We start from the raw sequence: 16,313 nt of genomic DNA, 5'->3' as shown, positions 1-16,313 counted from the left end.
ACTTGCGCCTCTACAAATAGTTACTCATACTCAGAGATTGGTTTTGAAGTAGAGTACCAGCCTAATGAATTAAGGGCAGTGCGGCCCATCATCATCTATTCAGCACTATGACATTTGACGATTCATCAACTTCGCCGCTCAGCTTTCTAATCTCTCGATTGGTTCTCTTTCTTCTTTGGCGGACCAGCACAGACGACGGACGTTTCATCAGCTGCACTCTCCCCGGCTAAAATAAGTATTTTACCCGATTTAATTGAGCTGTGATTTTGTGATTTTAAATAAATTATTAAATAACGTAGCGGGTCTTGTTTTCTCGCTATCGAATGCAAGTCAACCGCTACATATATATACGTATATGTGGGTTTAGTTTAGCGGATTTTGGGATAATGAGTATTAATCTTTCGAATGAGGTTGGCCCCCTTACTTCTAAAAGAAGTATTCTCAAAAAAAAAAACATTCTTGCTGGCTGGGATGGACAGTATAAATTCTTGCCAAAGTGTCGTCTTTAAAAATATCTGGTTGTCCTTCTACACAACTTCCCCGTTTTCTTCTGTTCCATTTGTTATTTTTCCAAGTATAATAACTTCGCACCTCAGAATACAGTAATGTTCTGGCAAATAAATCCGTTTGGCAAAGTTGGAAAAATGCCGTAAGCGTTGTATTTCTTGGAGCGATAACTTGCTGTAAAATATTTTGTTCAGTCAAGTATATTCTTTGGCCATTTTCTAAATGAACACTGAGCTGTTGAATTGCAGGATGTCGCTGGTGGATAGGGAAACCCAAAACTCGCCAAAAAGCTTTACTGCTGCTTATGTATCTTCCACATTGGTAGGTGGTAACTTCATCGTTTAAATTGGGATTCTGAAGAGCATACATCGTATGAGCCTCAAAAGCTTTTGAAAGTAGTGGACAATAAGGAGCTATCCATCTATTGTCAATATCAACCTCGATACCATTGTTGACTTTGATTTTCGTAGACACTCCACCATGCCCTAGTTTTCTCCTTTTGTACATAAAGTGGATAACCATCTATTCCAGTTTGCGTTTTATTTCCAAACAGTCTCGGATATCTCTTGATACATTTGCCGTTTACCATACATGGAGAATTGACATTAAAATTTCCGCATGGCCCATGTACCATAGTTTTCTTAATGATATGAAATAGAACTGGATCGGTATTGGGATCTGGCAGTTCCGCAGAAATAATTAAGTCAATTTGGTTAGAATGTATTGTGTTGTTAAGCCACAATAGTATATGCGCATGAGGTAGGCCTCGTTTTTGCCACTCTATCGTATACTTATCGCAACGTATTGAGCCAAAGATCATACATTTTTTTATAAGATTCATCATCTTAATTATTTTTTGTCGAAATACTCTTGCTACCAGATCTGGACGATCTTTCGCAGACTGGCCATGGAAGAGTTCTTCTTTTATCTCTTTCCAAGTAGGATTACATGTAAACGTTATTAAAAGATAAGGTTTCCCATAAGTCCTCACATAGGTCATGGCATCTTGGGTCCGTTCATGCATGTATCTAAATATATACATATACGTAGTATTTTTAGTTTTGAGTAAGCAAAAAGTTGCATACAAACATACACTGGGTCATAGATTACGGATCTGTATAACGTTTTTTTTAGATCAGATAATTTTTCTTCAATACTTTCATTTTAAGTTTGCATTGTGAATTAAAAATATCAAACTTTAATAGGGCAGAAATTAAAAAAAAATATAGTGGTTGTAAATTTTTGTTATTAAAGCCTTTTATAAAAAAAATTAAGCTACCAATGAAAAAAACAATGGATAAATAAAAAAGTTGTGAATTCAGAAATGAAATTGCGCCATAATCGTACATGGCGTATGAGTAATTTCCTCCTCATACATATTTCAAACAAAAAAATCAGAGCGCATTTTCATTTGTCCACTTAAAACTTTTATTTATTCCTAAGTTTTCAGTCAATCCGCGACTCTTATTTCATAAATACTGAAATAAAAGTTTTTTTTTGTTAGTCCGAAATACTCAGTAAATAACAGTTATTTTTAACTTTTGTTTAATTCCTCAAAAACTAAAAGTTATTTTTGATTTGTATTTTATTTGTTTCATGGTAACAGTTATCGAAGGTTTTTATAAATAAAATTCAGCAACAAAAATCACTAAATATAACTGTTATATATTAATATAATAACTGTTGAAAATTAGTTCTAAAATTCTGTACTCGGTGAAAAAATAAACCGATAGGTATAAGTCATTTAGTTGTAGAAGATTTTGTTCAGAGTGTTTTCGTCAGTAGCTGTTATTTTTGCTCCCTGATTTCCTTGTAAGTAGTTAAATTCTTTCGTAAAAGAACAGGTCGTAATAAAACAATTTAGTTACCTTTAAATTTCTGCCCTGTTGACGCAAAGGTTAGTTTACATGTTTCGGCATTTTTTTGAGTAAATTTAGAGTCCCTACAGTGTTAATACTATTTTTGGAAAATCTGTGGAAATAGGTAGAAATTTTGATGTTTTTAAATACTGTGGCTCAAATATGAGGTCGGACTTACAATATTCACATTGCATTTCATGTTAATTTTATTCTGTTATTTTTTTGCTAAATTTATACTTTTTTTAAGTTTGAAGCTTTGAGTTATATCGTTTTGGAAGTTTTCTTCTGGGTAACGCAGGAACACAGTTTTATTTGCATACGGGAAAAAACGGACACTACGGTTAGCGAAACAAATCATGCAAAATCAACGAAAATTTTTCGCCACATAAAACCTGCACTTATTTTACAAAAATTGAATGGCATTATAAAAAATCCAAAATTTTTTTAAAACTCAATAAAATATTTGATAACAATTTTTCTAAATTTTTTAGAAAGTTTGAAACCTTGAGTTACGTACATAATTATATGGATTTTCTTGTTTTCTTCTGTGTAACGCACGAACCAAAATTATTTTAATACTTGAAAATAAAAAATTTACCAATATAACAATTTTAAGTTTGATAAAAAATGTTTAAATGTTTGATACTTTGAGTTATTTTTTATTTTTATACAAAAGAAACGAAAATCATTGGAAATTCTCCGCCACTTAAAATTGACAATTTATGATACTAAAATTAAATGAGTTTTAAAACTATGTACACACTGGAAAAAGTTTAAAAAATTCGGATAAAAAATTGAAATTTGGATAACTTGTCCAAATTCTTTAAAAAGTTTGAATCTTTGAGTTATATGATTCAATAATTTGACAATTATTATCATTTAGTATTTAGCCTACTGAGGTTTTAAAATAATCACGTAAGCGTACTTAATTCCTTAATTCATACAAATACAAATGACAATCTCAGGATCACTGATGTTTTTAATATTCAAATTCGCTGAATATAAGCTATATTCAAAAAAGCCTACTGAGATTTGAAAACATTTATGGCATAAACAAACATGCAAATTGAAAAAAATCTAACAAAAAAAATTTAATTGTGATAAAATATTTTTTTTAATTTTTAATAAGATTGAAACTTTGAGTTATATGTTTTTTTCCTGCAAAGCATGAACAACACTTATTTTTATACGGAAGATATATATTATCAAAAGTCATTGGGGACTACCGCCACTTAAAACCCACACTTTGTGATACCAAAATTTAATGGTGCTTAAAACTGCATACTCGAAAAAATTCGGATAAAAAATTTAAAGTTAAAAAAATGTAAATTTTTTAATTGTTTGAAACTTAATGCTATTTATTTTTGGTTATTTATTCCGTGTAACGCGTGAACAACATTTTATTTTTATACCAAATATCGAAAGTCGTTCTGAGTTTTCCACTTCCCCTTTTACAAACTCATTTATATATATCTCACTATAAGCAACTAAAATGAATAAAACTTTCCACGCCTCACAGTGTACGAAATTCGAAATTAGGACGACAAAAATCATAACTTGAAAACTAATGGATATAAAATTATGAATTTTTGCACATATCATTTTCGTGACGAAAAGTACGTTCAGGCAAAAAATTGTATAAATCCGCCCACCGCCACGCCCACTTCCCATAGGAACCACACATTGGAAATGAATGAAAAACCAAAATACACTATTAAATTAGTTTTTTATTAGACAGAATTTTTGCAAATTGACTTAACTCTCATCAAATTCAATATTTAATAATGGGTTTTTAAGCAATTTTAATATATCTGGAGTAATGGCTCCATGCTTGGTCTTGGGAGATTTCCTTAAGATAGAAATGTATGGATCAGACGAAATTAGAAGTCTTTTTAATAAGTCGTTGTTTGTTTGGGTTCGAGAANTATGAGGGAAATAAATTAGGGCATATATGCTTGGTATATTGCTTAAGCAACCGATATTTGTTTGCGGATAAATCTAAATCCAAAATCATAGCTAACGCCTCATCAGGCGAAAGAGCTTCAATCTTATTGCTCGATGTTCTTAACTTTTTAATAGTATTTCCTCTTTCTGGAGATGCGAAAGCAAACTCTTTTACTATTCCTGCTGAGTTTCTCTTCCCGGAAGAGCGCATTTGCATTTCTGCTGCTAAAAGTAATTGACCACTGTCAATGTTTTCAGTAATTTTCTTAGCTTTTCTTTCTTTACTTCTTTGACTGCAATTATCGAAGCTAATTGCAGGTCGACCTCTGGGCTGGCTTTCCTTCACAGCAATATTTGTAAATGAAGAAAAGTCGATTGTACTTGAAAGCCATTTATCATTATCATGCAAAAAGCGAGGTTTTACTCTATACGCTTTTGCCCATTTTCCTTCAAATTTTGAACATAAACGCCAAGAAAAATGTTTNGAGAAAAATGTTTATCAAAATCGATAGTTGTTGTTGATCCGCTGCTAAAATTCATAGTAATAAAGTTACATATTTTATCACATCTATCTTCTTTAAGGTTAGATAACCATACATCAAACAAAATTCTATGCGATATTTTAGAGGCGCTCATACTAAAATTTAATTTTCTCACAAAAGTGCAAGTATGTGCAGAATTTTATTTCTTATTTTTAAAAATAAATATATGTATGTTATATATATGTTCTTTGTTGTGGTGGGTGTTGGTGGAGTCAAAAGATCAGGACCGCTGAAAATTGACTTTTATTAGGAATCACTTGTAAAAACATGCCCTGAGTTTTTCATCTGTAAACAGTTACCTTTACTCAAAACACAAAAATATAAAAAGTTTAACCAGATAATAGCTTAAGTTATCTCCACCGAAAAAATTTTGAAAATATATTTATTACTTTGATAATTATAGGCTTTTAAAAATTGCACTAGTTGCGTTCGCACTAATTGTGTTTTTGTTTGTTTATTTTCCCTACCATTCGCAATACCGCTAGAAGTGTATAAACAAAAAACTTGTCGCATATATGGTATTTCTGGTATATATTGACATTCTTCTTTATAATAGAGTAGCCAGATTTAAAAAAAAAGGAATATTAAAAAACCATTTTTGTCGTCTCAAATTTGAAGATCGAACACTGTGCGCCGCAGGGAAAGCGAGACATAGAATGTTTGACTTCCATTTTTTGAATAATGAAAATAGTTATCGAATTTGAATGTTTCAGACATCGTTGATGCTAAGAATTGCGTTTCATATTTGTGTTAATATTTTCAAATTTCAGTAGGCTATTTTTGAATTTTGAAAACATTTAGCGAATGGATGCTAAAATTTACCATGCAACCAAAGTTCCCGAAATCTTATCGAAATCTTTAGGAATATCTCATTTCTCTAACAATTTTTTTACGAATCTTGAAAGAAAAATAAATGAAGTGGTTGACACGACCTCGTAAAGAAATATCTGTACAAAAAATAAAGAAAATTCTGCAAGAAATTCTTCACATAACAGCATTATTTTCATTGCTTTACCGATTTTCTTCCGAAATTTGGTAAAAGAATCGAAGTGTGCACAGTTTATTTCATTTTAGAAAATTCTGCACAAAATCGGATGAGATCTTTACGAATCTCTGTATAATTCAGATTACGGTGAAAAAATTGTTTGCAGGGTAAATTCTTATTTGCGAATGTATTTATGAATCAAGTACGCTTACGTTAATATTTTTAAATCTCAGTAGGCTATTTTTGAATATTGAAAAATATTTAGCGATTTTAATATGTAAAATAGCATTGATGCTAGGATTTCCATTCAAATTTGCATATGTATGTATGAACCAAGTACGCTTACGTTAATATTTTCAAATCTCAGTAGGCCATTTTTGAATATTGAAAATATTTAGCGAATTTCAATATTTAAAATAGCATTGATGCTAAGATTTACATTCTTTTTATGCGTTCTTTTTTTCCACTTTGTGACATTAAAATTTAATGGGCTTATTGAACTGTGTACTCGAAGAATTTCTAAAATTCAGATTAAAAAATATACATACATATTTTACAAAACTTTGTTACATTGTTGTAAAAATTTTTTTAGTTTTTTAAGAAGTTTGAAGGTATGAGTTTTATCGTTTGGTTTCTATCAAGAAGTATATTTTTTTGAAAAAATCAGCGAAAAAAGTTTTCATGAAAAGCATTGTGAATAAGGGGCAAACAATGACTATTCAATCATATTTGTGTCACTGTACATCATTTTTTAAAATATGACATATTTTTACTAAGCGGGTTTGTTTGAAACTAATTTTTAAAGTTTTGTTGCGCTGAACAGTTTTTGATTAATAAGTTCAGCCTTTTTTTGTATCCAAATTTACAAATGTAAAGAATAAGATTGAAATTTGATACAAAATTAATTCAGACTGCCGTAATAATAATCATTATACATTTCACATACCTTGGACTTCCTGTGAAACTGGATGGTAGAATACACATTTTTCCTACATCAGTTATTTCGGTGTTTTCATTACTAACGCTGTCACTGAGATGTATGTATGAATGAACGCGTAATTCTTTTTGGTGTATTTTTATGTACAAAAGGCGCTCTGCTTCCACCTTTGCATACATATCAACAGCATACCGTTGAAATAAGTCTTGACATCGGTGTAAATGATTGAATTAGTTGTCTCTGACCATAAAAGTGGAGGCGTAGAAATCCATACATGACACTGTTTTGTTCCCTTGTGTTTGGGGAATTCCAAAGAGATAGCCATCTTCGTCATATACGCATTATAATGGATATTGAAGAGGATCGTATGATCGGTGTGTTTCTGTGATTCTTTGTATACTCTTGTCGCGAAGTTCATTGCAGGTTAGTATGTTAAAATTACTACGATGTTCCCCGGCAAGCCGCTTATCCGCGTGTATCACTAACTTTAAATCAGGTGAATTAGACATTTCCATAGCACATTTGAAGCTTCTAACGTAGTTGTTAGTCATGTGGACCATATCTTGCAATTGGATTGTAATGCTACGCTCTATCGCATTTAAATACAGTTCGCAGTTCGGCTTGGTCGTGCATGTTACTTACAAAATATATTTGCAAAAACCGTGGTTTTTGGTTACCCTCCGGTTGAAGCGATCCAATGCTGTGGTAAACTTGACCTTGTACTTTAAATGTCGGCATTAAACCACCTTCGTAAACAATATTTGCCCCAAATTACGTCATTTGAAATGCCGAGTTATAGTTTCGAATACATTTTAGAAATGCTTTTGATTCGGAAGTGGTCCCTAGCAGTAACGTGTTTAATGGGTTCGGTGACTCAGCTAGAAGTGGTAGGGATACCTTTCCATTTGAGCAACACATGCTAGGGGTTTCACCTTTCCACTTCTTCGCTTTACAGTGCTGGCACTCATCCGACATTGGGCCAATATTAGTAACATCTAATGAAGAGTAACTGATGCTCGCTGAATAATTATATGCACCGTACTTCAAGTTATTTAAATTAAACGTGCGTTCCCTGCGTGCAGAGTTTCTTGCTGCATTGGACTGCAAGCGGGCCTGTCGCTCCCCTTCTTCTTCCTGCTGTCTTCGCGCAGAGTTTCTTGCTGCATTGGACTGCAAGCGGGCATGTCGTTCCTCTTCGTCTTCCTGCTGTCTTCGCGCAGAGCTTCTTGTTGCATTGGACTGCAAGCGGGCATGTCGCTCCTCTTCGTCTTCCTGCAGTCTTCGAGCAGAGCTTCTTGTTGCATTGGACTGCAAGCGGGCATGTCGCTCCTCTTCGTCTTCCTGCTGTCTTCGCGCAGAGTTTCTTGCTGCATTGGACTGCAAGCGGGCCTGCCGCTCCTCTTCGTCTTCCTGCTGTCTTCGCGCAAAGCTTCTTGTTGCATTGGACTGCAAGCGGGCATGTCGCTCCTCTTCGTCTTCCTGCAGTCTTCGCGCAGAGTTTCTTTCTGCATTGGACTGAAGCGGGCCTGTCGCTCTTCTTCGTCTTCCTGCTGCTTTTGCGCAGAGTTTCTTGCTGCATTGGATTGCAAGCGGGCATGTCTCTCCTCTTCGTCTTCCTGCTGTCTTCGCGCAGAGTTTCTTGCTGCATTGGATTGCAAGCGGGCATGTCTCTCCTCTTCGTCTTCCTGCTGTCTTCGCGCAGAGTTTCTTGCTGCATTAGACTGCAAGCGGGCTCGGCGTTCTTCCCCAGTTTCTCCAGCTCTTTGACGCTTTTGCCTGATTGCTTTTAATGAATGTGCCAATATATTTCTTCGCCTCCTCGAAGGCATATTCAAGCAACCGTTTGTGAAAATGTTTAAGTATTTAAGTCAAAATATATACGGAAATCTTTATATCACTGTTTTGAGTATCTAAAGTCATGTGAAAAATAAAAGGTACAAGATTTTTTGACCAGTTATAGATATATGTCTTTTGTCTGTTTAACGTTTATAATTCTTTTATAAAAATGTAGTTCATTACCTAACGAAAACTACGAGTCTAAATTTTAAACTTTGTAGAAAAATTTCCACAACAAACTTTTTATTCAGACTTTTTAAAAAAATTCTAAGTATGCAGTTTTATAGCCCATTAAGTTTTATCTTAACAAAATACAAATTTCAAGTGGCAATGAATTCGCATTTATTTTTGATAATTTTTTTTTTGCCGATGGTGTTATTACTTTCTATCATAGAAAAAAAATTGTCAAACAACCATAACCGTCAGCAAAAAAGATATAAAAAATCAACGCTATTTCAAACTTGCATTTTATTAAGCTAGAATTTAATGGGCTTCAAATTTTTCTTCAAAGTGTGAAATTTAGAATTATATGATTTTTGATGGATAATAAATGACCTGCAATTTTATAAAAAAAAATTACAAATAAAAGAAAAAATAGTCAAAAATGGGGAATACTTCGCGAAACTACTATTTCACACATGACTATATTTAAGTTTTTTGCTGTAACAAATTCTAAACATATTGTGCTCTCACTCTTCTTCACTTTATTGTCTTATGCACTGAAGTTCTTTTACTATTTAAAAAATCTTTTATAGAACTATTTGAAAGAAATCTGCTGATTCCTTTTTAAATACACAGATGAACACACAACACTTTATTGGCAAACTGAGGCTGGCAGTCTTTACATCAACATCTGCTTTGAATGTGCACATATATTTCTTTCCTACCTCGGAGGCATATTTACCCAACCGTTTATAAAAATGTTGAGTACTTAAATTTCTTTGATTTTTAAAGGCACATTAAACTCTTTTGGAGCAAATTAGGTCAATAAAACCAAATATTTTGAAGTACAACTTTTTTAAATTTACTGTTCTAAGCATTGATAAAAAATTTGCTTACTGAATTATTTTAAAGTTAAAGTTATCTATGTACTTTTAAAATTCGCAAATGTATACACATAATTTTTTGGCGAAGTCGGCTAACAGATAGACATATATAACTTTGGAATTTCAATATGCTATGTATTTTCAACAGAAACTGTAAAAAAATGGCGAAACCCGTAACAATGTGAAATTAGATTCTCTACATATTTGCATTTAATCGAGTCTAATACTAGGAGACTGATTGTGGTTCCCCCAAAGAAGTCTATATTTGTATCAAGATTTTCGAGGGATACTTCCGAGAACGATATAAAGTTTTACATCTCGTCCAAAGTTAACAAGTTTTTAACGAAAAATGCAAAATAAGCTTGCAAATCGCAGAAATCCAAAAAAACTTAAATCCAAGATGGCGGAATGTTGCCGAATGAAATTTAGGGGCAAGATAATGAATCCATGATCTACGTGTTAAATCGAAGTAAACTGCATCAAAAAATGGTTAAACATTTTTTTAAAGAAAAATTTTAATTTTACTGGCTATATTAAAGTAAATTATCAATACATACATACGTTCCCAAATGTGAATGTAAATCTTAGCATCAATGCTATTTTAAAAATACGAACTCGCTGAATAATTTGAATATTCAAAAACACACTACTGAGCTTTGAAAATATTAATGTAAACGTTATTAATACATACCTACATATATTCGAAAATACGAATTTAAATCTTAGCTTCGATGTTACTTTAAAAATTCAAATTCGCTAAATAATTTGAATATTCAAAAGCAGCCTACTGAGATTTGAAAATAATAACGTAAACGTTATTAAATCATACATACATTCGCAAATATGAATGTATGTAAATCTTTGCATCAATGCTATTTTAAAAATTCAAATTCGCTAAATAATTTGAATATTCAAAAGCAGCCTACTGAGATTTGAAAATATTAACGTAAACGTTATTAATACATACATACTTCCGCAAATATGAATGTAAATCTTAAGTTGCGTTCCCTAACTGGCAAGAAGTTGCAAGAATTTACAGGATTTTACCAGAAAGCGTTCCCGTACTCGGGTTCTCTGGCAAAGTAGGGGAAAAATGGGAGAGTAAAATCGGTCCTCTCTTTGTAAGAAGTTGCAAGATTTTACCCGAAGAATTTTTGCTGGTAAAATCTGGTAAAATGTCAAACCACCAGCTGTTCAAATGATTTCAAATTTTAATAAGCAAAAACAAAAGTGCATCTGCATTTTCACCTTATTAAATATATCCTCGCGAAGAAATATCAAGTTTTGTAAGAATTTTTGTTAATTTGCTGGTGTATTTGAGCAAAATTTAGAAGATCGCCAAAAGATAAAAAACTGCTATGTAGTTTTACCAGTTTTTACCCGAAAAGCGTTCCCGTACTTTTTGGTTTTTCTCTCTTACTCTGAGAGCAATTTTGCTTTTTGGCAGTTTTACAGGTTTTATCCAGAAAAGCTGAGGAACCAAACTTTAGCATCAAAGCTATTTCAAATATTCGAATTCGCTAAATATTTTCAATACTCAAAAACAGCCCACTGAGATTTAAAAATATTAACGTAAATTATTAATACATACATACATATTTACGTTCCCAAATATGAATGTCAATCTTAGCATCAATGCTATTTTAAAAATTCTAATTCGCTAAATAATTTGAATATTCAAAAACACACTACTGAGCTTTGAAAATATTAACGTAAACGTTATTAATACATACATACATACTGTTTAGACCATCAGTCTAAATATGCCCACAAAATAATGTCCGGCCCTAATATTCTGACACATTAGGGATCCGCCCTAATGTAGGCATATGTAGACACAAATACATACATATACATATACGCGCTAACACTAATATTCCGGCCGTTAACTATTATATCCCGCCGGACAGTGAACTTTCGTTAAGTTTCCCCTTGAAGCGGTAGCTAACTGTCCGGCGGTCTAANTTACTTCACTTCTTTTTGGAAGATCAAAGCGGAAGCATCGCAGCTACCAGGCTTCTTCACCACAGGTAATCTCATTGTCACGAGAAGCGAATATTCTTAGTAGTTTAAATAATTTGACGCCAATAAATATTAGAAAATACTAATCTAATTGCGTTTTATATCTTTTTTATTATCTTCAATAAAACCACGGGTGCGCTCAATCGAAATCCCTGCGGCGCAACTGGGTCTCTTCATGGTCCATCGGAACCGAGATTTTTAATACAGTCCACATTTAAAGTACCAGCACAACACACTGAGCTTAAACAACGAGCGATTTTTGTTAACCACATCAGCAACCACCGCTTTTTATAACACCAACGCTTTTTATCCCTGCGCCAGCGTTATTGCCAGTGATTCAGTCAGCTGTGCCACAAACCAGCCAACCGGCAACTACAGCACCAACAAACGCAAACACAACCTCACTCAGCTTTCTTGCTACGACACCTGCTAAATTTGCCAGGACACCAGCGAGCATACAACACTACAACCACCAAACACCAATCACTTCTAATTCAAGGTACGTGGTTATAATTTCAATTGCACTTGTTAGAAAATTGCCAAAAAAAAAAAAATAAAGTTTTTAAATTCAATGCGCGTGTGCAAACTAGAATCTCGCGAGTGTTTTAAACTGAAAATATACAATTGGAGCATTTAATTTTGAAACCACACTGTAAATAATTGAGGTTAGTCTGTCCGTCCACAAGTGACAATAGCGATAACAATTAGGTGTTCTTGCAATATTAACATTTTTTTGTTTTTAGGCTAGGAGCCTTTCAGGCAAGCGTGAGCAAGTTCACCTGCCAAATGTGCCAAACTAATGAGCACAAGTTACGCAACTGTCCACAATTCCTCAACAAAACACCTGCTGATAGAATCGATTTTTTGAAAAGCAAAAAATGGTGCCTGAACTGTCTTAGTACTGGACATACCGTGTCAAGATGCACAAACCCATTTAATTGTATAAAGTGCCACTCGCGACACAACACGCTCCTTCATATTGAGACAGCTCAAACAAAGGCAACGACACTTGGGACCTCTTTGGATTCTGCGACTAATTCTGCATCAACATCCAATCAGGCCGAAGCCAAACGCAATTCAACAAAGTCAAACAAGCATACAAGCAAAACGTGAAGTCTTGCTATGCGAATACAAACACAGGTGTGTTATTAGGGACAGCACACGTCAACATTTATCTCAATGGTACGAACTATTCCGCTAGAGCACTTATTGATTCTGGTTCAGAGTGTTCTTTCATCACTGAAAGACTAAAACGCAGAATTCGCCTGCCGTCAAAGCGTATGCATGCCCAAGTTTCGAGCATCACTAATACAACTACGGCGCAGGTTAAAGAAGCGTGCAACATCGAATTGCCGTCTTCTGTTGACCCATTGTTCCGCTTAAATACCACAGTGCTCGTGCTAGCACAACTGACTGGAAATCTTCCGACTTGCCACATTAGTGCAGTGACTAAGCAAGCTATTCCAGATCTGATTCTAGCGGATAAACGATTTTTCGTCAATGAACCCGTAGACCTTGTTCTGGGTGGCGACATATATCCACAAATTATTATGAGCGGGCTTAAGAAGAATATATTAAACACACTTCTAGCCCAAGAAACAGTATTTGGCTGGATAATAACGGGGCGAACTGATACCACGAATCCAGGAACGAATATCGTCTCATACTACAGCGAAGTTAGTCTGGACAAGCAACTGAGTGCCTTTTGGGAGCTGGAGGAGATTCCAAAGAACAAGAGCCTTAATGAAGACGACAAGTACTACGAGGAGCTGTATCAGAAGACAACCATACGAAATAATGAAGGAAAATACATCGTGTCACTACCATTTAGGAGAGATTTTCCAGGAAATATTTCCCTAGGCCCATCACTTAAAAGAGCATGTTCTCAATTTTACCGGAATGAGACACGGCTGGCCAAGGATCCCGTCTTGCAAAAGGAATACAATAGGGTTCTATTCTAGCGGAATATGAAACGCTTGGGCATATGTCGAAAATAACAAATCCCATACCCGCAGACTCGTCTGATAATTATTTTCTGCCGCACCACGCTGTTATAAAGGCAGAAAGTACTTCAACAAAAGTACGCGTGGTGTTCAATGCCTCAAGCCCAACGGCGAATGGCAACAGCCTAAATGACGTACTTTTCTCAGGACCAGTACTTAAGGCTGATCTTCCGATATTAATACTCCGTTGGAGACTATACAGATATGTGTTCAACAGTGACATCGAGAAGATGTATAGGCAAATTCTGGTACATAACAACCATACTAAGTATCAGAGGATAATTTTTCGCCCGAATGACCCGATCAGTCTGTACGAATTAAAGACTGTCACGTTCGGCATCAATTGTGCTCCTTATCTGGCTATAAGGACACTTCTACAATTAGCTGACGATGTGCAAAGCTACCATCCAATAGCATCTAAGATACTGCGAAAATGCATGTATGTCGACGATGTATTATCTGGTGGACACACTATCGATTCAACAATAAAAGCCAGAGATGAGATATCGGAAGTGTTGCAATCAGCCGGTTTTCCACTTCGAAAGTGGACAGCCAATAGCGAGCAAATACTTAATGCCATACCAAAAACAGATCTACTTAGTGAAGATTTTTTGGCATTTGAAGATACCAGCGCAGTCAAGGCTCTTGGAATAAGATGGAATGCCCATACGGATCTTTTCTATTTTATAGCAAGGCCATTGGAGAAAAGCTATACTGTTACGAAAAGAGCGATACTATCTGCCATTGCTAAACTCTTCGATCCGCTGGGGTGGCTTGCGCCTATCATAATCGTAGCCAAAATCCTTATGCAAAATATTTGGCTGGAAGGCACAGATTGGTATGAGACTGTGTCTTCGACCACTCTAGACAGAATTTCACCCAACATTATAGCGAAATTGATAATATTCGTATACCGCGATGGGTATACTTTTCTCCAACAGATGACATACAAATACACGGATTCTGTGACGCGTCAGAGAAAGCATATGCCGCCTCTGTGTATATGCGTGTCAAAAGAGATAGCAAAGTTTTTATTAACCTGCTTTTGGCAAAAACCAGAGTAGCTCCTGTTAAAACCATATCGCTACCCCGACTGGAACTTTGCGGAGCGGTACTATTGGTGGAAATAGTTGATTCGATAATCAACAATCTCAATTTAGGGCATATCAACATACATCTGTGGACCGATTCCACAATTGTTCTCGCTTGGATTCGCAAGCCTCCGTGTTCATGGTCAACTTTCGTTGCCCATAGAATCACAAAAATTGTAGAGAAAGTCTGAAACAAGAATTGGCTGCATGTGGATTCGGCATCAAATCCAGCAGACTTAGCGAGCAGAGGTTCATTAAGCAACCTCTGGACCCGACAGCGTACAGACAGGCCCTGAACGGCATTCACAGGGACTCAGTCTCGAGTTATGTAGACTCTAGACCTGTGAATGCCGTTCTAGGCATACCACCCCCGGACATAGACGAGACAGAGCTTCATCTGCCTCGGGAGACACGCACTACACTCGCACAACTTCGCTCCGGCTACTGCAGCAGGTTGAACTCCTACTTGAGTAGGTTGAATGAGGATGTGCCGAATGAGTGTCCCCACATGACTCGAAACATCTCTTCGCATGCCCGGAAAACCCGACAACCCTAACGGCCCTGTCCCTGTGGACAAATCCCACAGAAGCTGCACGCTTCCTAGGGTTGCCGTTAGTGGAACTTGACGACAACGACTGAGATACCAACCGATCTGGGCGGGGTTGTTGTAGCCGCTACAACAACAACAACAGGAAAAAAGAACGCACGTTTATACAACCAAAGTAAATTATACCGATATTCTTGACCGTTTTTCAGATTTTCCGAGAGCTTTGAGAGTATTATCATATGTCATGAGATTCTCTCAAAGAACTCATCGAAATACGAAAACTTCATTTCAAGAAAAGTCACGCTTAATTTCATCCGATGAAGTTAAAGCAACGACACAACGCTTGATAAGAATCTATCAACAGAACTATTACAGTGAAGAATACGGGAAATTGAAAGCAGGCAACTCCATCGGCTCCAAGAGTGAACTCCTACCGCTTAATCCGTTCATAGATAAAGATGGCATTATTAGGGCTGGTGGGCGTCTTGGAGCGTCTCAAGACTTAGCGTATAACGAGCGGCATCCAATAATTATTCCTTATAACTGCAGGTTGTCCCGTCTAATCGTGTTTTTTATTCACCAAGTCTCTTTGCATGGGGAAAATCAACTCATGCTTCGCCTTATCCGAACTCAGTATTGGATCCCCAGAGTTAAAAATCTGATCAAATCCACAATCCATAATTGCAAAGTCTGTACGATATACAAAAAACGTACGCAAACCCAACTTATGGGAATTCTCCCTCAGGAGAGAACCACATTTTCGCGCGCGTTTGCGAATACAGGTGTAGATTTTTCAGGACCCTTTGACATCAAGAGTTATAGCGGCCGAGGTTGTCGAATGTCCAAAGGATACGTTTGTCTTTTTGTCTGTTTTTCGACAAAAGCGATCCATTTGGAAGCAACTAGTGATCTCAGCACTCCATCATTTTTAGCCGCATTTGACAGGTTTGTAGCCAGAAGAGGATGCCCGAAAAACATATATTCCGACAATGGG

The 16,313-nt window shown here is 35.5% G+C and overlaps 2 protein-coding genes across 2 annotated transcripts; both read right to left on the bottom strand.

The window, feature by feature from the left end:
* Positions 1-940: 940 nt before the first annotated feature.
* LOC108369053 (uncharacterized) lies at positions 941-6,821 on the bottom strand. Its single transcript, XM_017624028.1, has 2 exons — positions 6,784-6,821; positions 941-1,535 (listed from the first exon to the last, which is right to left on the bottom strand). Exons 1-2 carry the CDS (start codon positions 6,819-6,821, stop codon positions 941-943), a joined length of 633 nt encoding a protein of 210 aa, XP_017479517.1.
* A 1,005-nt stretch (positions 6,822-7,826) lies between these two features.
* On the bottom strand, positions 7,827-8,603 carry LOC108369052 (troponin I-like). The gene has a single exon (XM_017624027.1). The coding sequence runs from the start codon at positions 8,601-8,603 to the stop codon at positions 7,827-7,829; it is 777 nt and encodes a 258-aa protein (XP_017479516.1).
* Positions 8,604-16,313: the final 7,710 nt, after the last annotated feature.

The sequence above is a fragment of the Rhagoletis zephyria genome, unplaced genomic scaffold, assembly GCF_001687245.7.
Source record: "Rhagoletis zephyria isolate East Lansing unplaced genomic scaffold, Rhagoletis_zephyria_1.1 Rzeph_scaffold_03476, whole genome shotgun sequence".
In the NCBI taxonomy this organism is placed as follows: Eukaryota; Metazoa; Arthropoda; class Insecta; order Diptera; family Tephritidae; genus Rhagoletis; species Rhagoletis zephyria.
The sequence above is the reverse complement of the archived record's forward strand: the minus strand, read 5'-3'. Positions and strand labels throughout refer to the sequence as shown.